Here is a 25,868-nt window from a genome sequence, read left to right on the forward strand (position 1 = left end):
CAGGCGCCTGGCTCTCGGTACCCTCCCCCATCGTTCGGGGGCAGCTGGGGTGCAATAATGCAGCCATGTCTTTTTATTAATGTTTGACTTTGTTGATCTATATTTCATCAGTCGTTTGGCAACACACTAGATTTAACTTGCATATGTTGCTCTGGTAGGAAACTGAAAATGAAATCATGGGATGGAAGGAAACTCAAGATAATGGAGGAGAGTAGGTTTTTTTTTTTAATAAAGCTGCAACATCAGCCAAGCTCTGGAACACAATAACATTGAAACGGTGTCAACGGTGGTGAAGATGCCAGATATGTAATGGCTGGTGACTGTAATATGATTATGAACAGTGGCATCGAAACTAATGAAATGATAATGACACACACACGGACGCAGGCACACACACACACATACACACATCCATCTCTATCTGTTCACATATATAGAGATTGATGCTCACAATCACAGATAATAACTGCATAGCAGTTGTTATATTACAGTCAAATAGTAAAAAAAAAACATTAAATAGGATTTTTTCATTATTAATGTACACACAGAATTGTTAATATTTTTGCAGATTTATTAACAAAGAAACTGAAGTGTCACATGGTCCTAAGTATTCAGGCCCTTTGACACTCATATATTTAACTCGGGTGCTGTCCATTTCTTCTGATCGTCCTTGAGATGGTTCTACACCTAAAAGCAGAGGACACATTTCATTGTGTGCACCGTGTCCTGTGCTTTAGTGTATTGCAATGACAATCCTTTCACTTTCATAATGTACTTAAATGATTTTAGCAAATGGCTGCAATATAACAAAGAGTGAAAAATCTAAGGGGGTCTGAACACTTTCCGTACCAACTGTATGTTATATATCACATTTTGGTGGCATTGTGGGTATCTGGGGTCTCTACTGTGTCTCTGCTTTATTTTTCTGTATTTCCTGCTAGTCCCTTACTCATTTGTGGATCATGTGTGCACTTTCATTCGTACCTCACCTGGTGGCCCTGTGAACAGATCTCCGATTGCCGCGACTCTCGATGTGTGGCGCTGGCCGTCCGCTGTCGGATCTGATATCTGCTGCTCTAGATCATAATAATACAGCAGCGTGTTCCCGGGGTTGGTCCCAGACTGGCAGTTCAAGGATGCCCATCAGGACAGTGAAGCTTGACAGGGGACATGATTTGTGTGTTCTTTGAAAGGGCACAGGCTGTTCTTCCCCCGGTTTTCGTTCATATCTGTGCGGTGTTAACACGTGTGCTTTGTTGACTTAAGCGTGTGGTGGTGACGTTCAGCTCTTATCTCGATTCCTCACATGTTTTATTCCTGTTAATGCCCTGTGACATTTTTGAAAGCTTGGCATTAAACACACGCACACATGCACCCCCCCCAAAGCACACACAGGACAGAGGACAGAGACGTCTGTGTGTGTTGGTGGTGATTTTTGTGTCCTCTGAAGTATTTTGTGGATAAGGGCTCTCTGATGAGCTTCATGCTTGTGATTCTAAAAAAATGGTGAAGTTTGATGAGTGAGTTCTTTAATTTAGAGCATGAAGGGAAAAGTTTCAAAACTACAGTGCAGTCACTCCCCAAACCCAATTTGGTTCAAAGTCATAAGGCATCAAAACAGGAGACATGACATTTTTCGTGTAATGGATATTCATTTCAAATTAAAGCTCTTTATTGCTTATTTTCCAGTACTATTAAATTCTAAATCATATTTAAATGTACTTTAGAGGTTGTAAATGAGTTCATCTGTGTAATTTTGGGGTTTTAGTCCTCCTGTAAAACTACACCCCACGTGCTCTTACCCATCAATGTACCCGTCTGTTTAAACATGCCGCTACAGTCCAGGAATATAACCTGGACTGTACATATATACTACAAATATACTACAATATGCCACATGTAAAATCTTACAAATATTTCTTTTATGTTTATACAGACATATTTTTATTTTTACAACTCACATTCACTGTTTTATTTTGCTATTCTAGGACTATTTATTTGCTTATTTGTACAGTGAATTTTTATATTATACAGTCGACATAGTGTCTGTGCTATTGTCATTTGCTGCTCTTATCTTGTACTGTCCACTTCCCGCCATGACAATGTAAATGTCCCACTTGTGGGACTAATAAAGGATCACCTTATCTTATCTTATCTTATCTTATCTTATCTTATCTTATCTTATAATTCTGTTAGAATCTTAAAAATGTCTTTAAAATGTTAAATCTCCATCTGACACACAACACAACCACAAAGCAGACAGCAGTAGTCCTGTTCACTGCAGCCAACAGTTTAAATGTAGCAACCATGCAATGCTCCGGGTCTGCCGGGGTTTCATTACGCTGACAGAGTCTGCAGGGAACTAAAGACCATCAGACACTGGTCTAAGCTTGTGGCCCTTCACTGCCTTTAATGTGTGCATATATAACAGTTTATAAGTACCACATATGCCTCCAGAGTGTTACCCAGTTCGTCTTTCTTTGAGAAATGTCATATGAAATGAGGAAATTGATTCATATTTGAGGTGACGTATCTGTGAATATTTAAAAGCCCCAAAATAAAACTAAAGACAAGCTCTGTATAAGACTGCAAATAAAGGCCATAGGCCCACAAACAGCATAACAAGTGGAATACGGTTTCCTTTAGAAAGAGTGAAAGAGATACTGAATGTTTAACTCTGCCCCCCGACTTTTCATTGGTTAACAACGATTCCTCTTCCCTGATGAGTTTATCCAAGCGTCCCTGCATTCTAGTGAAGAATGTGGGCTGTGACGCCCTCCTCTCCCCTGACCCCTGATCGGTGCCCCACGGAGGGGACTGCCAGCGGCTGGAACCCGACACCCTGTGCCCCCGAGTGCAGGAGAAGCTGCCGGACCCCCACTTGTTATTTCGAGATTTAGCGCCCTGTTAATGAAGACCACTTTACCCAGCTGTCATTGTGCTGAATAATAATACTGGTGAGAATATCATTGGGAGAGAGGGCCTTAAGGAGGGTGTGTGTGTCTCTTTTTAATAAGACCTGTAGACCAGCATTATACACCATCTCAGATAAATGCACATGACAGGACAACACACTATTACTCTCTTTTTATCAACTTCTTTTTTATCTATCTATCTATCTATCTATCTATCTATCTATCTATCTATCTATCTATCTATCTATCTATCTATCTATCTATCTATCTATTTTCTTGTCTTACTCTCTTTCTTTAGCTGCAGATAGTCTTTTTTAATGAGACATATGTTATGATCTAAATTTCTCTCTTTCTCTTTGGTCTAGCTGTCTGTCTGTCTCTATTGTGAGTCTTTCTTTAGTCAGTCTACCTGTTTCTCTCTTCTCCCCACCACAGGGTCTTTCTTTGATGAGAAGTAACTCGGGTATTTATGTTCTAACTTCTTTACTTTCTCTTGCTGTGTGTTAGTGTGTGTGTGTGTCTGTCTCTCTCTTTTTCTTTATTTCTGTCTGACTGTCTGTCTTGCTCTCTGTAGTGTACCTGTCTCCCTCTTTCCCCAGTGTGGGTAATGGAGGGAGACAACTGTGGCTCTGTGCTCTGTCAGTGCTGATCTGGGTTTATATTTCTGCTGGCTAAGAGTCCTTTACAGATTACAAATGAAATGATTACTACAGTGGTTATGTGTGTTAATGTGTCCTCAACTCTGGGGTGTCCCCTTAACCTCGATATTTAACCTTCTTCTCACAGCCCCTTAAACACACAACTGTCGCCATCCCTCCCGACAAAAAGATCAGAGTGAAACATGAACCGCGGCCCCCGGTGTGAGACCCTCCGGCTCAGATTTCACAGTGGCTCTACGTGGCCCGTCTCTCTTTCTGGTTTTTACCGCTGCGTGGCCTTTCCACCCCACAAACGCTGGCTGAATTCCATCCCACCTCGGATTCGGTGGCGTAACCACCTCCTGCTACCGCCGTACTTTAATCAGTAACCTTGCGTGTCACGGCGGAACAAGGCCCCAGCTGCGCGTTTCAGATTTCCGGCGCAGGAGGCTGAGAGCCAAGTGATTTACCCAGTAGCCGACAGGGATCGCCTCTCCTGCCGTGACCTTTGACCCCGGGGACAATAAAGCAAGAAGCACAGGCGGCTAATGCTCAAATTCAAAGCGATATCATGTGATATGTAGCGTTAACTATACTAAAATATATGTGCATGTGTGTGTGCAGGTGTGGCCGCAGGTGCCGAGCTCTCCTTCACGCTGGAGCCCAGTGACATCATCGCCGTGCAGGAGCAGCCCCTCATGCTCCACTGCCAAGTGGAGGGCATCCCACCAATCACGACTCAGTGGTGGCGCAACGGCACGCCGCTGGCGCAGAACCAGAACTCCGCCATATTCCTCAACGGCACGCTGCTAATCAGCCGCTTCCAGAAGACCAAGGCCGATGGCTCGTCTGACGAAGGAGACTATGAGTGCATGGCCCAGAATTCCTTTGGAATGGTGGTCAGCCGCAAGGCTCGGGTCCAGGCAGCGAGTGAGTACCACTTCCTTCTCTACATGTCTGATCCGCATGTTGAAGATCACTAGCGCTGTGATGGCGCAGGAGATAATGTTTTCATTGGAATATTCTCCAATACCACAAACATATATCAGCTGACGCATTGCCCCGCTTGACCAGCTAGAAGAATGACTTGGTGGACTTGGAGACGTTTTGTTAGTGAGTCCTTGGTATGAATATGTTGGCCAATATGATTACTGACATATTTTGGTTTTATATCACCAGCACCAATAATTTTTCTATTTAGTAATGGTAGACCGGAGAAAATTTAGCAGTGCTAAGTTTCAACCAATGGCATAGGGCACTATTTTCAAAAAACTGCTGTAGATTAAATGTAGTACATGAAATATGTCTTCAGGAGATACCAAAATAAGTACATGTTAGTTAAATATGTCTTGACAAGTTGAAACTTACTACCCACCCACCCTGAAAATGACCTTTTTTGTGAACAAAGTTTAAAATGGGAGGAGCCTGTAGACAAGATTGACAGCTCTCACATATCTTATTTCCTCGTTCTGGACAACAAAAACCAACATGCAGATGGACTAGTGAACTAGAAAATGTGACATTTTTATAGCACTGTGAAAAAAAAATCTCCATAGAGTTGATGTAAGATTGTGACACAACTGGAAAATGCTGCCCTTTAGATAGTAATAGGCCATAATAGATACTCAGCATGGCTCATGTCTCGCCATTTAGTAACCTTTTCCCGGCCCCTTGACACTGATGAAACTGGGCCGTCTTCAGTAAATCCTCATCATTGCCTCAGATGTCTCCCCGGCAGCAGGTGGGTGCCATAACCGGCGGGATGGGCTGGTGCGCGCTGGAACTTCTTTATCTTGATCTCTGAAAGAGATGCCTGGGTTGAGGAATTCAGCGTGTGAACAAAGACCTCCGTCTTTTGGCCAAGATGAATCGGCGTGTAGGACTTCACCTCCCTTTGTGCGGCGCCGCTCGCCCGTCGGCGTCTCAGCAGTGATATATATTATTCGGCCTCTGCTCGTATGCTGACCCGCCGTGTTCTAAATCCCTGCGTGCTGCGCGTCGGTGTTCCTCTTTGTCGGACGTGAATTGATCTCGAGAGTCGTCGGTGGCTCGCTTGCTGGCTGCTGACATCAAGGCTAAGTTTTTTTTTCAGACAGTCATCTTGTATGAAAAGTCCCCTGTTCCAGGCAGGTCCTGGAGACTTGCAACGGCATTGTGTCCTTCAGAACAATGTTCTCATGCCACCAATGCCAATAGATGAAAAAAGGCCACCAGTCCTCCCTCTGTTCTCGCTCTGTTACTCTTGTGTCTATATGACTAAAAACAAATGGGATTTTTATGTACGTTTGGTAGAATGTTTGTGGAGGTTTCACTCAAACTGCAGTTTTCAGACTTTACGACGCACTATAAATTGTGCCAGTGTTGCCTGACATGTTCAATCTTAACTTTGACAAGTCTCTCGGTAATTTAATGAGAGAGAGATAGAGAGAGACAGGGAGAGCTATAGGCACTGAGCAGACCGACAGAAGAGCAACTACATTCAACCGATTTACTACTATCTAGAACGATCAAGGATGAGTTTGTGAATGTTTTCTCTCTCTCTCTCTCTCTCTCTCTGTCTGTTTTTCTATCTTTCTTTCTCTTGTCACTCTTGCTCTCATCCCAGATCTTTGTCTATATCTTCCAGTCTCTCTCTCTCTCTCTCTCTCTCTCTCTCCTCTCTTTTTCTAGTCCCTTATGTGAAAAATTGCATAGGCAAATTTGCCGATCAATTGGTGTGTCTAGCAGACATGCCGTTACTGTGAAATGTATTCTGGAAGGGATGCTTGTTCCCCTCGAGGGCGCTCCAGTCCAGACAGCTAGTAGGTTTGTAGACGGCCCTGCTGCAAGGTGGTAAAATGGATTTTGTGTCCAACATTTCAATACCAATGAATTCTGTAGTGGTTGTACAGGGGTGTGGGAATGTGGCACTTTTTCATGTTGCACTGCTACACATGAATCATTTTGTAAATGTCGTTTCGGAAACGTTATTTTTTCAGAAATACTTTCAAGAGGAATATGTTCGGAATATGAAAAGCATGAATGCTTTATTCCATGGTCCCTCACGTCTCACTCTCTCTATAGCTCTTGTTCTTCATCTGTTCGCTTCATGATCGACCGCGCCCTGCGCTTCCATCAGGGTACCATCTCTCGGCCGCCTAAGCCGTTTTGATCTCCCAGTTTAATAGCAGCTGGAAGCCCTGAGCAGAGTACTGCCTATTCCTTCCTCTGCTAGTGCTCAGCGCATCTGTGGGTGTGTGTGGCTGAGCAGAGAGCAGCGCAGGCCACTAAAAGCCACGTTATGGGGGCGTTAATTAGACGTTTCTTTAATGAGGAGCGTTTACCGTGATGCTGTATTCTGAGGAGAAGGAACGGCGCTTTACCATTTCGAGTAAAATCCCGGCCCCGGAGATAATGAGATTGGCCCCGTGCTGGATGAGGTTCATACCCACCGGATGTAAATTGCCACCACCGGCACGGCGTGTGTACAGAGGTGGTTAGTGTTATGCTTTTCATTGTCGGAATCTCAGCGTAGGTGTGTGTTATTGATTTTTTTTTTACTGCTGTAGACTAGAGAACGGCAAAGTGAGGTAATACATCATACTGCATGTCATGGAGACAAGCTGATACCTGCTGTATGTTGTGACACACACACACACACACACACACACACACACACACACACCAGTGCTGGATTTTCAGTATAGAGTGTCAGTGAACCAATGGACACAGTGGTGGTGTGAAAATGTGTGCACTACGGCAGTCTACAGAAAAGCTTGAACTCTTAAAGTTAAATAATAAAGCAATGCATCAGCTTGATTGGGCATACACACACACACACACACACACTCACTCAAGCACACTTCAGCGAGAGTGAAGCATCACCAGCTCAGATCATGCTGTCGTGCATTGGAACAAGGAAACCCATCTCAGGGCTCTTCTGGACCTGAACCCGATCCGCCAAGGTGCCACTGAGGTGTCATTGAGCAAAGTACCGTCCCCACACACTGCTCCCCGGGCATCTGTCATGGCTGCCCACTGCTGGTGATGGGTTAAAAGCAGAGGACACATTTCGTTGTGTGCACCGTGTGCTGTACTCCAATGTATCACAATGACAATCACTTTACTTTCAATTCGAGCAAGTTCTGGGTATGTTGCCTAACAACATATATCAGTAAAGAGCTGTATTTAAGGCCCGTGTTTTTTAGAACCCTGCTGAAGTCTTGGTGGAGGTCGTTGGCGGTGGCAGTGGAGGAAACAGTGGCCTCAAGTTCAGGGCCACTGTTCTCTATAATGTTGTTGGTCTCGGAGCTCAGTTGGAAAGGGGCGTCACTCAGATCAGAGCTTTTCTCACCAGCAACAAAAAAAGGAATCAAGAAAGAAGTAAGTCCAGCATCTGGCGGAGTTCGATACTAGAAGCCTTTTAAGCCTCTTCCCAGGTACTCCATCTCTGAAGGTCAGGCTGCCAAGTCTGTTTTAGCACCGCTTCTGGAAAAAAAAAACCTTTAACGTTCCTTACGTGAGAATGACTGACTGTGAGAAGGAAAGCTTTTCAATTGATTGAATTGTAAACCCGGCAACAGGCGGTCATGTGAGTAACGAACGTGCAGTATGGAGATGGAATCAAGATCTTTAATTAATGTTTAATTCACAACGTTACACCATGTGACTTTATTTTCACTTCAGCTGCACGTCTTAATGTCTCTACTTCAATATTTTTAAATGCATCTTGTTTTATAAATGACAGTGTTGGCTTCTTGTTTTCAGTTTTTGAATTTTCATGTAAATGATGACAAATCAAGATTTACTGTCATTACTCACCATCCATAACTGCTGAATCCAGAACATTGGGCCCATTTGTTAGTTATTTGTGCTTTTACAAGGTCTATATACCTCAAAGGAAAAAATCAAGGATCCAAGCCTGATAGATGATATCTTGTATCCTCTTTATGCTAATTAGCCATTTAACATATTCTGTATTGTGAACATTTTTGTTAATTTTCACTGACATGTGAATAAATCGTAAGACCATAATAAACCAATAAGAATGTAGTCCTGTTTTCTGGACGTTGACCCTTGTCCTGCAGTCTTCCTCATCTTTGCTTGTCTCAGTTCAGCCAGTGACCCCTCCTTCTGCTGTCTGAATCTCTTTAGTGACCCCTGCTCTGTGACCTTCTGTCAGTTTAACGATGCTGTGTTACTGACCGCTGACCCACTGACCTCAGTTTTTCTTTCCAGTGTGATCGAACTAACAAAAGATGTGACATTCGGTGTGTCTGGATATTTCATAGGTTTGACCTATGTGTGTATGAGAGTGTATGTGTGTGTGTGTGCATGCTCATTCATTGGTAATTGATAAATGGTTTGATCTAAGCAGGAAAGACCTTTTGACTGCTCCTTAACGAATGCTAATAAATGGGGCAGTGGTGGCCTAGTGGGTATGGAATTGAACTCAAAATTGGAAGGTTGTGGGTTTCACTGCGGTCCCCTTGAACAAGGTACACTGCTCCCTGAGTGCCTTTCATGGCTGCCCACTGCTCACTAAGGGTGATGGTTAAATACAAAGGACACATTTTGTTGTGTCACCTTGTGCTGTGCTTCAGTGATTCACAATCAGAGTCCCTACAGTCATTAAAAGCCTAGAAAAATCATGGAATTTGAAAAGAGAATTTTCCAGACCTTGAGAAGTTTTGAATACAAAATAAACAAATAAAGTTCTGGAAAAGTTATTGAAATCTGACTGACACATGAATGAATAATGAAGTACAAGGATGCGAGAGAAACATTTTTTCTACATTTACAACTACAATGTTAGTGCAGGTCTATAGTATCTTCGCTGACTTCGCACAGCTCTCATGGTGCCGTGTGCGTTGCTTCTATATTCCAGCATCTCCGCAGCCGCGTGTCTCCTTTTAAAAGTTACAGCAGATGATTTATGCCGGAACATGATTGGGTCCATTTTATTTGGGCTTAGGGTGTGTACTTGGAGGAAGTCAACTCTGGTCTGCATGAGACATTAAAGACTGTTTGTTATTTATATTTCAGATCTCACGTTTCCACCTGTTCTTGAGTGAAGTAATGCAGATGTTTGGTCCCTCAGATTCACATGACACTCTGTGGGTGCTGCATGCTGGTGAATTTTCCCATAAGATTCCTCTACATGCGTCCAAATCTGCACCAAGTCAGCTCTTGAATTTTAAACAACATCCTCGATCAGAGAAACTACAGATATCGTGCTTGAGACTCATACACCAATCATCTTGGAGGTCTCTTCCATTCCTCTGTGGGTCTTGTTAACACATGAAGGAAAATCCATACTTTCCTGGTTGAAAGCAGTGATGTGAAGTTTTTTCCCCCTTTTCTTATTTCAGGCTAGGAGGGTCTTGACTGATGGGATGTTGGATGATGTGTGCTGGGGTGGAAACAACAGCCCCAGAGTGTATGTGTGTGTGTGTGTGTTTATGGATGAATGGATAAAACTGAAGGAGTAATGCACAGAAGATAATGAGGATGGAGGACTTGTTACGTTACAACTCCATTAGCACACTGCTGCTTTTATTATTAAGGCATAAACCAGCATAAACACCCATGGGGGTTGAGCTGATCTAACTGCTTTCTTTCAAAAATCAATTATTTTATTAATCAACACTATATTTCTACAAATCCAGGCCATTTACTGGAGAAGTAATGATGCATGATTTATTGCTTCATTATAGTTTTTTACAAAAATAAGTATACTATGATGTAGAGGAGATATGTAAAGTGATTGGTTACTAGTTCAATAAAGAATAACAGCCTGGACCTAGGCGGCAGAATCTCTTCCACCACAAAAAAAGCATGATTTTGTGTCAGTAGCATGTATGGAAATCTTGCTAAAAACCACCTAATTTCTTCTTATAGTGATGCAATAAAAAAGCCAAGATTGATAAGCGGTGGCATCACGGGGCCATTTTGACCAAAATCACACAAGCACAGCCTTGTGTGCATGGCAGTGTGGCATCTACGTCACCGGGCCTCTAATGAGGAGTGCAGTAATGGGCCTTCCCCAGCCGGGCCGCTTAGCATATGAGAAGCGCTCTAAACATTTCTTCTCCCTTTCCTCCTTTTAACGTCTGTCTAATCGACCGGTTGGCGGCCCTGCACTCTCCTCTTTTCTTTTTGGCCGTCTCTCTTGGTCCTGACCGCCTTACACCCACCCCCACCTCCATTTTCAAGAGAGGTGATACAGGCTTGCTCCCCAGACTCGCCATGATCAAAGACGCCTTTCTTGTTCCTTTTCTCGCACGCCGTGTGTTGGTCGGCGTCCGTGCGGCTCGCGTTCAATTTGTACCGGAGGCTAATTTTCATCACTGCAGCCCATCCCCCCAGAACTCCTGCTATGGAGGGAACCTAAAGCACGAAGGGAGGTGCGATTAAGTGAGGCCTTTTTATGCTCCTCCTTTTTGGACCAAAAGGAACCCCCCCGTCCCCCCGACTCTTTCCAGGACTGCCTTCTCCAGCTCTCCTCCATAAATCTGCTTTCTTATTCGGTTGTCGGCCGTCTCTCTGTGAGCGCGCTGTTGGGTGCTGGTGCAGCAAGGCTCCCCCGTTGACCCTCTCAATCACCCTTCTTTCCAGGAAACACTTACTTTTTTTTTTGGGGGGGGGGGTTATCTCTTTGATGACTTCCCTCCCTCCCAGTGGTTCCTTTCGCTCCCTCTCCCCTCTCTCGTCATCTCTCCTTTCTCATTAGCTGGGGCTCAGGAAGCTTTTTATCACTGAGGTGGGGTTCAGGGGGCTACACGGTGGGCCGAGCCGGACTCCCTTTCTCCTTGCCCGACTGTGCCGAGTTGTCACCAAGCAACTGATCACAAAAAAAAAGCCCTGTTACAAAATAGCCTTTAGGATCAATAGAAGAGACGAGCTTTTGTCTCCTTTTTAGCATTAATTGGAAAGAGTTTAAGCTTTGTTAAGTTCCAGTGTATTTCTGTCCCTCTGTTCCTTTCAGGAATGGGGGCCGTAATTGACCTTGGGAGCCCCGGAGGGGAGATTTCGAGTTTTGCAATGGAGCGTTTTCAGCAAGTAGTCAAAGAGGCGAAGGGAGTCGGAGAGATGAGATGAGGTCCGGAAAAATGCAAATAAACATAAATAGGTTCTCAGCAGATTCCGATTTTTTTCTCTCTCCTGTTCTCTCTCCGGGTTTAGACCCAGCGGGGGTATGTTCGCCAGGCTTTTTATGATCTGATTGTGCAGCCGGTCTTCTTCGATGTATACACCAGCCCTACTGAATAAGACGGGGATGATAAAAGAAGAGAAACCATGTGGAGAGATGAAAGCGGTTTATTAAAAGGGAGCCGAAAGGTGCCCATAAAAAAAAAGAAGACAAATCCGCTGAGTGTTCCAGCCAGCATTGGGCGTCTTATTGACATGGACACAGTCTACCACCAGTCATTGAACAGACAAGAAGAAACCGCACCACCTGCGGTCGCTGCGCCAGCTAGTCTATGCGAACAATGCATGTTACCTTTTTTTAGGAGTTTTTGAAGGCCGCAGTGCTGTGGATCATTAGAGCGTCTCCAGATTTTTACCCTTGCATCTTGAAGTGATGTTTCTTTTGCCACGAAAGCTGAGTTATAATGGATCATGACATAGGATCAATCCTTCTTGGGCCACTTTTGTGGACCACATTTGAAGGAAGCTTTAGAGTTGAGATTCACCCTTTGTACATTTTCAGCATTTTATTGATTAATGAGAACTTAATGATCCTTTGTCTGTTTGACTGAGAGTCAGAAGCCATATCAGTTTGCAGAATTTACCATCTTAGCTGTTCATACATCATCCGTCAGAATAATAGAAGGCGACCATTGCTAACGGCTATGCTAACCCTGGAGGACATATATCATGGCAAGGTGCTGTCAGGCGAGATTTATGGATCGGGGGGCTGGAGAGTTGAGAGGACTCCCGTGTTGTTACCGAGAGCTAATTAGCGCTAGTCTAGCATTTCAGGTCGGGTCAAGTCATCGGACGATCTGGCTAAAACAGCTGATAGCTTTAATCATCTTTCATTTTCACTCGATTATTGCGGGTTACAATGGGCTGAATAATAAGTAATGTGGACATTACAGAGGAGTGTATGTTTAACGTTAATGGTACAGTAGACCAGTGCTTTTTCACATGCAAACTGTAATGTTTTTATTATCCTCTGCACATTCATTCTTTTTTTATATCCATAAGACTCCTCATTATGTTACATTTGAGGCATTGGGCAGACGCCCTCATCCAAAAGCCAACGTGCGTTCATGGCTTTTCAGGGGCTGTAGTGCATGATCAAAAAGGTAGATATTTGTTCTTTATTCTTTGATTTTGTTCTTGGTTTTATCCGGGGCTATTCATAAAACATTTGTGGCCGTACCCCCAGGCACCCAGGCCTAACGATGCCAGCGTCTTTAGGGGTTGCTGTGCTTGGGGGGGGGGGGGGGGGGGGGGGGGTGTTAGATTGGGAGAGATGGATGGTGCTCCCAGTTCTCCCAGTTTCTTGTCCTATTCCTTCTAGGTTCTCGTTCCGTCTCCTTTTGTCTCCCTCTTTCTCATATGTTTGCTTCTCTGCGGGTTTGGGCAGTGCCAGTTTACACTCATCTGTCCATCTTTCTCCTTCTTCCTTTGTCTGGTAAACAAGCCCCCACCCTCAAACCAGCACCTCCTCCTCATCACCTCTTCATCCTGCCCCCCACCTCCGGGGGCTCGCAGTGCACCACCCCCCAGCCCCTGGCTGAGAGCGTGTTCGGGGGGCTGCTGGAAGGGCACTCAAGTGCAGAATCAAGGGGGTGGTGGTGGCGTAGCTCAGTCAGGCGTGGAACTTGGAGACATCTAATTAAGACTCAGGGAAGAGGGTGTAGTGGACAGGTGGCTGTGGAAAAGATGGGGGACGATTTCTCAACATATCTAAGCATTTAAGTGTTCTTGTACCTTGAAATACAAATAGGTTTGTCCAATAGGTTTGTGAAATTTGAACTCAATATGCTTTTTATTATTGCAGCGAGTGTCATTATAATTTATCTGTCTGTGCATTGTTCTTGTTTTTCATGGCTCTTCCTCTGTTCTCTCCCATCTCTTCGCCTCACGCCTCGTCTCTGTGAGAGATTGTCAGGTACAATATGCCAGGGCAGTGTGGCTGGGAGGAGCTGAAGGATTGAAGCTGTGGCATCCTGCTAGCTGCTTATGCAGCCTGTCTTCAGGTGGCCATCGCCTCTGGACTCAGTGTGATGATGCATGCTTAGTATCAGCTTTCATAAGTATTATAATGCATTATGGCATTCTTTTTTTTTTTGGCTGTGCAAGTTATCTTGTATGACTTGTGACGTTTGACTTACAATAGAGAGTCCTTGCCAGCATCCTAAAAATAGGGCCTAGCCTATGGTATAAAACATAATTATATGAATGTAAATAGTTCTAAGCGATATGCTCTACATCTAGACCACATTTTCATGATTTACCGCAATATTTAACTAATGCTTTGCAAATGGTCCTTATTATTTCTAAATATGAGACTAAATATTACACTGATAAATCATGCACCACCCGACTCATATTCATGAAAATGCAATAAAATAGTGCAAAAATAGATCCAGAAAAATCTTATATTACACATTGTTTACATTGTATAGATAATATTCTCCAATGATTCATTTATCTCAATCAGGCTTTTATTTCTCTTTGAGATGTTCATTTGAGGGCAAAAGACTGATATGGTCATAGATCAGACTGTATGAGAAAACCAGCAGATTCTGCCAGGATTTGAAATGGCTGAGCTCTCTGGAAATGCCCGGCATTTTCTTTTTTTCCACCATCATCATTTGGATATCTGGCCCTGTTGGGGTGTGGGACAAGAGTCTGCCAGCCTCTCATTATCTTGCTCTATCCTCCATCAGCATCCAGTTACAAGGGCTATCAAACTGATCTATCTATCAAAATATCTTTTTTACCCTAATGATTGAACATGTACATGGGTATTTGTATTTGTATTAGAGTAATACAATTGTATTCAGAGCACAAAAGTAATTTACATTACTAATATGGTATATGACAAAGGTGTTTCTTTAAACTGATAAAATCTGTGATTTACAAATTCTTTATTTGCTGTGGGCTGTGCCTCCCCTCTGAATTGCTGCTTCTGCCTCCTGGTGATTTCTGCTAAGCCTGCCAGCCCCTCCTAGATGAAGACCCCGGTGCCTGTTGTGCCAAGGTCATGACACCAACAGGGCGGGCTGGAACAGAGCCGTGTGGCAGGGGGATGGAGAGCTGTGCTGTGGGTGGCCGACTGCCAGGCTGAGGATGAGGAGGATGAGGATTCTCATGTTTGCATTTCCTTGCTGACAGCGGTCCATGCCCATACCACTGACACTTTAAGTCTCTCATAATCGCCCTAAAGTGCGTATAGTCTCATATCCATGATATTCCAATTAACAGTGTACTTCAGGTGCTTTTGCTATGTTCCTTTCCTGCCATATTTTTTCTTTGTCTCCTTCGTTTTGAATGAAAACTACAGTAACGTTGACTGGCATCAGATAGCGAGGGTGAAATGCTGCTGTCACTCACTGTATTTCAACTCTCTTCATCTCTGTGTTTGATCTCAGCCTGTCAGTTTTCAGGAGTCTTGAAGCCTTCAGGTTCTGCTGTGAATGGACTTCACCCTTCAGAGTGATTCTCGGCTGTCACGTCAGCATGTCACGGGGCTGTGTTGGCCTAGTGGGTAATCGTAAGGTAGCTTTTTTGAACCCTGAGCCGCCAAGGTGTCACTGAGGTGCCACTGAGCAAAGTACTGTCACCACACAGTACTTTGACTTTCACTAGTGTCTTGGGTTCTGCAGCAGCAAGTCCATCCCTGGAGTGGACTCCCACCCCAGCCTTCACTTAACCGCATTTTATATTTACTCACATTGTCTTTGATTAATATTTAATATTATTTCATGTCTGAGATTTTCAAATGTGACTAACATGGAAAAAGTAAGAGACCAGAGATGGTGCAACAACATATCAAAATGAAAATTCATGTCCCAATTTTTGTATTTTATTCAACTCCAGTACTAGTTTTAGACTTAAGTAAACTTAACTTTGACCTTGGGACTGGTGCTTCCAGTCATTGGTGTGTTTCATTGTTTAGGGGATTTTTTAAGGGGGTTTGTTTAGAAGGTCATGAAGGTCTCTGTCTGGACCACCCATGCCTTTTCAACAAGGAAAAAAGTTCCCTTTTGGACTCTATTAGGTCTCATTGTGAAATTCCTGAGTAATGGAAGGCTGTGATGGGGGGGGGGTAGAGGAGAGGTCAAAGGGCACACAGGGGCAGGAAGGGACCATGACTGGTGGGTCTGGTGTGCTGTCTGGGTGTCTGTGTGCCTCTGTTGTGTGAGAATGCCTTTATGAAGAGGGGACAGAGATTGTGTGTGACAGATTTCTTATAAGCATGTTCATGTTACATTCACATAGGTGTGTTTTTTGAAGTACGTGTACATATGCTTACTGTGACTCTGTGTTGATGTTCTTGTATCTCGGTAAGAAAGAAAGTTAAAAATGTCATTTCAGTAACCAATTTGATGAAAAGTCTACAAAACATGAAGATCTAATTGGTTATTGTTAGGTTTAAGCCTCAGGATTTTGCTGGTTCCCTCCACTGAGCACCTACACAGCCAGTCAGTGAGCCCCTCCTGTCTTTTTTCCAATCAGAGACAGGACACAATAGATAGGAAAGAAAGAGAGATTAATGAATATGTATCTGTCCATCAAACAGACTGACAGATGAGCCCCTTGTCATTGGTCATATTTCCCCCCCTCTCTCCCCATTTCTTTCTCTCTTCTCATTCTCTCCTCCCCTCCCCCAGTGTTTGAGTCTATGCACTGACTCTGTGATGCCAGGACCAGAGGTCAGCTTGGGGGGGTTGGTCCAAGTCGGGGTACGGTTGGGCGGGGGGAGGGTCAGTTAGGGAGCAGTGACCCCTGGGAGTGCAGTGGAGCAGAAGACCCCTCCTACTTTTACCTCCTCCTCCTCCTCCTTGGTTCGCCCTTTTCTTCCTCTTAACCCCCCACCCGCCTGGAGGGAGGGGTGTAAGGGGTGCAGTGGAGACCTTGGCTTTGGCTTTGACTGACATGGCCCTAACACACACACACACACACACACACAGCACCATGTTAAATCCTGAACTGGGGGAACTGGAGAGAGCAGGCAAAAACAAACACACTCTCACACACTGCATGTTAAAGAAAGGTGCTGATTTGTCACACTACCACTGCTTGGGATTGGCTTCAGCTGTTTAACGTTTCTGCTGCCAGCCTGAACAGTTATCCAGTGTGTGAGGAAATCCATTTTCATGCTTTAGAAGCATGGCACTGTCCTCATCACTACAAAGAATGAAGATAAACACACACACACATACACACACACATCGTGTAAGTCGGAGAATTCCTAACACCACTGGCTTTTTTGGAATCCTAGTATGATGTAATGCAATTATAGATTTAAAAGATTACCACATACAAATTAATTCACAATTAATCATTTATTATATGTGTGATATCACTAGTCTTACAGGATGTACAGCTGAATTATAATTTTAGATTCTGGTAACAGTACAAGAGTATCTAAAAAAGTTTAATAAAAAAAAACACTAATTAATAAAAATAGGAGGTATTTACTTCAGATCACAACATGCCCCCTGCCTGCTCTAACTACCCTGATTTCCAGGCAACAGCCCACTAACTCACCCAACACTCACCCTAGCAGTGGGTAGAACCTTATGTAAATAAGCCCAGCTCTATTGGCTGCAAACGCTACAAGACATTTGGACATTTAAACTTTATTAAGAATCCTTGTAATAAATACTCTCACCAAGAAGAGTAAAATATTTTACTTTATATGCAAATACAATTTAAGCTATGCATAAAGGTTTACCCCTTCAAATGAATTTATAAAAGCAAAATACCACTAATGCACAACATATGATAAATACACTTAGTCAGTAGTGAAAATAATTTTACATTTACAGCATTTATCAGATGGCCTGATCCAGAGTGACTTACACTCAGGGTAAAATGTCTTGCTCAGGGACACAATGGTAGTAAGTGGGGTTTCAACCTGTGACTTTGTGCTCTTCTGGTTTTACTAATAGTATTAAAAGTTTTTCTCTTAGCTGTACTGTTAAATGTAGCTATCCACTGAAGCAGTGTGTGGGCAGGTTCTAGTGATTATCTCAAGGGAACCAAAAGTGACAGGGTTAAGAGCCAATCAGAGTTCTTGTATGTAGGGCAGCCCACCTGGGGCTAGACCAGAATTCCACGGGAACCAATAAGATTGCAGCGCTGGGTTTAAACACTGGCGTGAGATTCTGGAGAGGGTAGAACTGTCCAGATACCCGGTGTTTGTGTGTTTGTTTTTGCCACACTCTGTTATTTGTGTGTGTGTGTGTGGGCACGGTGGGCATTGCTGGCCTTTGTGGATTATAACTACCACGTGACTGTGGTCTCAGATGCATCTTGGGCCCCTGGGTTCTGGAGGTCAAGGTTTGAAACTAGAAGGAACATTCCATTCCAGCGAGGTGCTGAGGCCAAATTACACCAGCAGCTCTCTGTTTCAAGGGCAGGAACACACATCCACACACACACACACACACACACACTCCATTTAAACTCCATTTAAGAGCGATAGTGCCTCATACCATGAAGACATTTCCTCCTGAGTGGGAACACAATATTCCAAACCTGGTGTGACCTTGGAGAACATGCACATCTGCTCCAACCGCTAACAATACACACAGCACCTAGTAGACATGACATGCAGCCAGTGTTTTGTGCATGGCTGATACAAAGTGTTCACTAGGTTAAAGAGTCGCCATGGGAACGCCATGATTCCGCTCCACACACTCACGTCGCTGGGACAACAGCTCGGAAACGCTACTGAAATGCTTGTGTGGGGGGAAAAAAACTGCTTGTGTCACCCTGTCCAGCATCTTCATGTGAAAATTCCACAGGTTGTGTTGCTATGGATTTACCCCGCCCCCCTTTAACTTAAGAATAGCGCACCATTTAACCACCTTCCACTGCTGCCACTATTCACTTTTTACGTTTCCATAAACACTATAACATTTAGAGGGGTGTTACGGCTAAACGAGGTTACTCAGTCATGATGGTCTAATTAAAGGTTAACATTGATGTCTGAGGCTTTACTTTACTTTTACTTTATTTTGCAGACACTTTTATCCAAAGCGACTTACAGGAGGAAGACCCCAGCAATTCTCGTTCGATTTCTATAGGTGTTGAGTTTACATAAGAATGAGCCCTCATAAGGCCTAACTTGTCAGCAAAGAACATGCTCGAGAGATTGTTAAGTGCTAGATGAGGAAATGTTTATTTATTTATTTGTTTGTTTGTTTGTTTTGTGCAGTGCGTACGCATGTGCATGTGTTAGTGTTAGATTTGTCTGAAATACTTTTTAATAAGCGGGTTTTCACCTGCTTCTTAAAGGTGGTAGTAGTCTCGGCTAGTCAAATGGAGCAAAGGAGAACAGAGTTGATTGGGATCTGAGACCCCGTAAAGAGGGAATTTTCAGTCTCATAGTCTGAGGCCTGGTCTCATATGTGGTTATCCACAAAAGTCCCTGGTTATCCACAAGATTTAATTTGCATTATAACTGACAAATGAAGAGCAATGATTATCTTGCTGAAAAAATAAATAAAATCAAGAATAAAAGTCATTTTCACCGATCCACAGAGTAAATGGGCATAAAACGCGACAATATTTGGCAAATGATTGCCTGGTCTGTGTGTAGCCCCTGTTCTCTTTGTGAGTTGACCTGCGGTTTGTTCTATAGATTCTATATATGGACGTAATGACAGTCATATCCACTTGACTCGACTCTAGCAGGGCTTTGATGACGGTTGCCCTGGTGCCGCGTATGAGAGCAGACACTTGTTCCCTCTTGCAGCTGCCGCCTCAATGGCCTTGATTGCTGGCAGCGTCCCTGAGACTCTCGAAGTGAGAGAAAATCCCCAGCAATAAACCGAATCCTAGAATTAGGTGGATGTTATGAGATTGAAAGTGTCAAAATTTTTTGGCTGGCCTGAGAATGTCAAGGACAACAGAGTGGTATTTGAGGATCACAGTTGAATTCAAGGGCAGTTTAAATATTTCAAAGATTTTTTTTTTACAGAATTATGAGCACAATTTGTCTAAATTGTCTTATAGCAGGGTTGAATGTGCTCCAGTAAATTCTCTTTCTAACCCTAGATAATGTGTGTTAAAATTCATGTTAACTGTATTCGGCAATGAATAAATGTAATATTTAAGACATTTTAAGGATAAAAACGGGCATGAATCTATTCTAGTATTCTAGCTAGTTGATATACAGTTGCTATATAACCCTTGTCTGTTTTGTGTTTTACTTATTTAACTTTTAGTCTTATGCCTGCATTTACTGTCTCAGTCTGTACATAATCTATATAAGTAGTACATGCTCTTATATACATTTGAATATCAGTATAGTTCTTATATAAACCATTATTATTATCGGTCATAAAAACATCAGTTGATATCTTGCAAGCATCTCCATCAAGTGTATATCAGTGCAGCCTCCGCCCTGTGGTACGTGAGAAATTTGTGTAACAGGCCGTGGTAATCCTGCTGTGTGTTAACACTTCACACAACTTTTTATCTGTAACATAACTGAGAGATGGTCTGGTTCCGAGGTTGATGCGTGGGGTGACGGGGGAGCCTGAGTAACTACCCTGGGAACCCTGCTGGGCATGTGGCTGTGCCGAGGCAGGCATTCACCCCATGCTGAGGCCGGGCCACTCACTCACACGCTGTACCAGCAACACACATGCTTTCGCTCTGTTAAGACGCACTGATTCCATTTCTCTTTGTTCCCACACGCTCACAATCATACACTTGCAGGCTTGCCGTCACATCGGGGAGGCGTGCTGCATTAGCATGATTTCATATGGATTAGATGTGTGTGGAGGGGAGGAGCTGCTTATGATTTCCCTGGTGACCACCGTCAGCTGCCATCCTGGGGGCCGGAGAAGGAGGGAAAAACAAAAAGAAATAAAGAAAAGAGAAGAGAAAAGAAAAGAAGAGTACCCCCCCTCAACTGGCAGCTGCACTGTTGGAGCGGGTACTGATGCAGGATGCGATAGTGTCACTTGGGCCCCTGGGTTAGATGTTCAATTAGTCTATAGGCATATAGGGTTGTCACCCTGTCAAATATTTATATTACTCATATAGTCAGCTATTTTAGAATTAGGAAAACAGGGGTCCTATTGCTAGGAATGTGCAATAAATCAATGAAATATCCCAGTAAAAATATGCAAAATGTAATATGTAACTGTACAATTGCTTACTGCGGTGCACAGTGGCTGTTGTGATATAGGCTCATTTCTAATATACTTTTGTTTGATAGTATTTTACATTATTTACACATCCAGAGTCCAGTGCAATGTATTGCAATACCTCTCATAATTGCACCATAATTATTATTATCTTGCTCAATGTTTGCAGAAATATTGTCTATGCAGTTCACTTTCTAAAAATGGATTCATCTGTGGATTAGATGAAGATTATATTGTCAGAATATGAAGGTGTTCTGTTATATGTCAGTTCAGTGTCAGATTGCGAAGTGATAATAAGTGCTTCACTACACACACACACACACACACACACACACACACACACCACTACCTGTCTATCATGCTGACAGCTTGTTGGATCCTTTATGAAGTCTGTGTTGTCTGTGTTCTGCACACGTCTTCAGAGCTGTTAGATAAGAAGTGTTTCCGTTGGCTCCAGGTTCACTGGGACCTCATTGGTACCTCACTGGCCAAATTTACAGCATTTAATATGTCAGAAAAATTTTCAGTACAATGTTTAAATGTTTTATTATATATGAACAGATGCTCTAATGCTTAGTAACTCAATTGTTTCACTTCAATTTTAGTTGCGGATTTAAAATTTAATTATTTTCAATAAGATACAACCTGGTGTTTGGGCAGAACACACATAAATGGCCGCTTCACCAACAACCTGTATTGCTTCACCAACAACCTGTATTTATTATCCTGTCATGCAAATTATGACTGTAAGCAGAGTCCCATTGTGTGTGCAGCATCTTTTTGTTGCCCTTCAATGTAATTTCTCCATCATTCATCCTCTAATTTGGTTTGCTTTTCAGAGGTTCACAGTAGGAAGCGATGCTGTTCCTTTGCTTGTTTTGGGATCTCCTGTCTGCTGTGCTTGGGCCTGACTGATGTAACTGGGTCTCTGTTCTCAAAACCTGATCCCCTGTCAGATGATCAGGGACGTTTTCCCCTCTCCCGGTTCTGTGAAAGCGGAGGCAGTTTTTGTCCATTGTGCATAGTCCCCCATCCCCACGCTCCTCCAGCACTCTCTTCCTCCCCCTCCCTCCCTCTCACTCCTGTATAGTATTCCTGTTGCCCTCTGTAAATGCATCCCACATGCGATGGCACAGCATTGCCCTATATTGTGATTAATGGCCGCAATTCAGCCTGTAAAATTCCCTTGAGTGGCTGCCAGTTGGCTTACAGAGAGAAGAGGAGCGCAGGAACTGTCAGTTGGGCGGACAGAGCAGGAGAGAGAGAATGTGTGTGTAGCTGGACGGTTCATGTGTGCTTCTGACTGTGTATAGATGTGTATATATAGTGTGTTTTTTTGTTTTAGATAGAAAAGTGGGGACATTTTACTGAAAAGAAAATATTCACCATGGACAAAGATAGAAAGAGGCCACGTTGAACAGGTGCTTTATGAGTCTAATGTACACACGCTGTGCCTCCCACGCTAAGGGTAACACACTTGTGCGCAGCCTTGTTCCCAGGGCCAAAGCTCTCATGATCACAAAAGACCATTTCATTTCCGGTCAATGCTGGAGCACATAAGGCAGAAGTACATGAATAAATGCCTGGATTATGGTTGAAGGAATTTTACTGATTGTACCATTGGTCTCATGAAGAGTCATTAAATGACCAGCGAATGTTCATTAATCTGAGTAAAAGATCAACCTGGTGAGAACCTGGTATATTTCTATGAAGTCCTGCATAAATGAGTATATCAAATAAACCGATGAACATGCCTCACGTAGACTAAAGCATTTACATATGCATTTACATTAAATAACTGTATGTATGTATGTTTTTTTTTTTTGAGATCTTGAGGGTAACTTATTAGAAGATAAGGTATAAGGTAGATTTGTAATGAGATCTGGATCAGAAACTAAGAGTTAAGTGTCATAAACCATTGGCCAACTCTAATGTCAGAGGGTTAGTTGAGGAAAGGGAGAACACCAGATGAAGTACTGAAACACGGGTTTATGAATGAAACAAAAGAACCCAGGAACAATCCTCGCAAACACTTTTCACAAAAGCCTCTAGCTATTTGTTTGCAAAAAGTAGAAAACGTTGGAACCCTGGACATGCATCAGTGTGCAATTTAAATAGCCAAAAAGAACAGAGGCAAGAAGAAGAGAGGAGGCAATTAAACCTTGCGTTGAACAGTAATCAAGTCAGACATGGTTTTCTTTTAGAACCTTTGAGGTAAGTATGTCAAAACCAATAATCCACATGATTGGTTGGTGATCTGGGCTGAAATGTGTAATAAGAGGCTCAGCCAATATAAATTAAGTCCCAGAGAAGATTCAATGAAGACTGATCTGGCTGCGTGCTCGTTATGGTGGGATAGTCAAGAAGAAAGAATTCAGCATCACCTCCTGGGCTTTACAATTAACAGCAGATTGATCAATATGGCAGATCTCCCTCTGACTAATCACGAAAGGCAGCAATTTTTTACTCTCTTCCACCCCCTCACACTTGATTATTATTGTTCTGAAGAATTCCTGGTATGTAATGAATCCCAAAATTAGGTTTTTAAGGTCATTATGTGAGTCTTGATTTTATAATACTCATAAAGAGTCAGAGACAGAGGAGAAAAGGGAGGGGATGAATTAGATGTATTGACATGAGGGGGGTTAAATTCTCCAGTGGGTATGCCTACAGGCTCCTCCCATTTTATTCATATTTTCATATTTTTAAAAAATCATCTTGGTGTCAGAAATAATTAAACACCAACAAAAAAGGCTGGTTAGTTCCTCTTCCCCAAGATACAGATGACTAGCAAATACAGAAAATACAGAAATCCTATTAGTCAATCCTGACCGGCATTTGGAATATATATCAGGAAATGGAAGCACTAATAGGCTCTATGCTGTCTCTATAAAATAACTTTTTTTTTCCAACTTAAACCGGACACACTGGAAGAGGGTTACTGCTACAAAGCTGTGGCATCGATCCGGGACTTTTTCATCATGAGTATCACGAGAAATATATTGATTATGTGGCAAAACACCTTCCAAGAAGCAGCAGTTAAAAGCTCCCGGTGCAAACTTTAGCATAAATAGTAACAGTGAATTTATTCATAACAACTGCGGTTGGCTCAGCGGCTCCCCAATACCAATCGCTGGCTGTTTTTGCCCAGGTGGTCACAAGGAGGAAGTAAATGGCAGAGCAGGCCCAAGGCCACGTGGTCACCGGTGCGGTGACAGGCGTGGAAGGCGTGGCAGGGTGGCGCAGGAGCTCTGCCCAGCTGTGACACGCAGCTGATATCATTGGGCACAGAGTGCAGTTGTCATATTAAAAACATGCCGCGAGCATGCGGTGGGCGCCAACTTGGAGTGGCCGAGCGTTTGAAAGTGAGCACCTGCATTGTCTGCTAACATGAGTGTCTTTCCGCACAGTAACCCATGTCCAGACCTCTCTAGTAGAGGTGTTGAAATTGATGCATCGTGATGCAGACGTGGACGATTTTGCATCGATGCAGTACAGAACATAATCAATTACATCATAATGACGTTGCTTGGTGATGTTCTGATGTTCTTGGTGATCTCTCTCTGAGTGTCCAACACGACATTATCATCGTGAAAAACATGCATATTTTTTGCCGCTGAGCCCCGCAGTGCTGCTGCGTTTGGTCTGAAAGCGGCTTTAGATTGTGTTCGGTCCGCGCTCACCTGACGGCAGCCATTTTTCTGCCGTTTGTGGAGTCAGGGGCGCATGGACTGAAGAACCATTTGCGCATTCTGCGCATTGTAGTAAATCAAAGTGTCCACACAGCCGTACGAGACCTTAACTCTTCTATTTGAAAATGTCATGTGACCTTGTAGAAAATGTATGGGATTCATCATGATGCATCTATATCAAGGCATTTATAATCGTAATCGAATCGAATCGAATCCTGAGACCAGTGAAGGTTAACAACTGTACTCTCCAGGCACCTGGTAGCCCATTTTTCTCTGAATTGGTTGGGAAAAACGCAATTTCTGAGGCAGCTATCTTTAGGGGAATATAGGCTTGTCATACTTTAACATATTTATTTGTATCTTAAGGGTCCTTGTACGTGTCTTTTTTGTTAAATGTCCCCTATTATGAAAATTTCAGATGGTCTGATCTGGAATTTGTCCCTTTATGATGACATACGGGGAAAGGTTACCTCCCGTTTCTCATGCTTTTTCTGCTCATAGAATTTTCCACTCCTCCCCTAAAACATTATCTCCACCGACCATCATGGCTTGAAAACATGTGAAGCATTGCATTGGATGTAAAAATGAGCACAAATGTATTTTTTTAGTTCCGTGACGCAAGAATTTGTTTTTTCTGGAAAAAAGGCAACACGACTTCCTGTCTGCGCCAAACATTGTCTCTGGTGAATGGTGTCATTTCCACGAATGTCTGCTTAACTTCCACTTCTATTTAGAGCTACAGAAACCCAGATGGTGCATTCTGGGAAATCTCGTTGTGGGACTGGATCAAAGTGGCTGTAATTCTGCACCACGGCTGAATTTCGGAGAGACTTCAGATATTGTATTAGGGTACCAAGAAGACTGTACTTTTACTGATCAGAAAATATTTTTGAGAGTGTTGTGAGCCATAGATAGTTTCTGACTTTTATTAAAAAGCATAAAAAGTATAAAAATGTATTTGAAGTGTAATGGGCACCGAACCTTTCAACTCCTAATTTCAAAACCAGATGAATTGATTCTTTTTTTATTTTATTCCCCTCCACTGTTGTTTATGCTCCACATCTCAATCACTTGGTCCATCCATTTTGTGTCCTTAAGCCTTGGCTACATGTCTCCACAATTAAAAAAATGAATATGGATGAATGTTTTAATCAAAACAGGAGAGAAGAGGAAGAGGAGCTGTGGATGGATTACCTGGCTGAGTGTGACTGGTCCTGAGTGAAAATTTGCAGCCTGAGAGAAATGTATCAGGACTCCTCTACAGCATCAATCCCACCTAACAGGCTAGGGATC

The 25,868-nt window shown here is 43.1% G+C and overlaps 1 protein-coding gene across 1 annotated transcript in view; it reads left to right on the forward strand.

Moving 5' to 3' along the window:
* igdcc3 (immunoglobulin superfamily, DCC subclass, member 3) overlaps positions 1-25,868 on the forward strand; it is a 73,712-nt gene that overhangs the window by 2,808 nt on the left and 45,036 nt on the right. The window contains exon 2 of the mRNA XM_028957052.1: positions 4,178-4,483. Within this exon, the coding sequence (XP_028812885.1) occupies positions 4,178-4,483 (306 nt within the window). The remainder of the gene's footprint in view (positions 1-4,177; positions 4,484-25,868) is intronic.

This window comes from Denticeps clupeoides, chromosome 16 (genome assembly GCF_900700375.1).
Source record: "Denticeps clupeoides chromosome 16, fDenClu1.1, whole genome shotgun sequence".
NCBI classification, from domain to species: domain Eukaryota; kingdom Metazoa; phylum Chordata; class Actinopteri; order Clupeiformes; family Denticipitidae; genus Denticeps; species Denticeps clupeoides.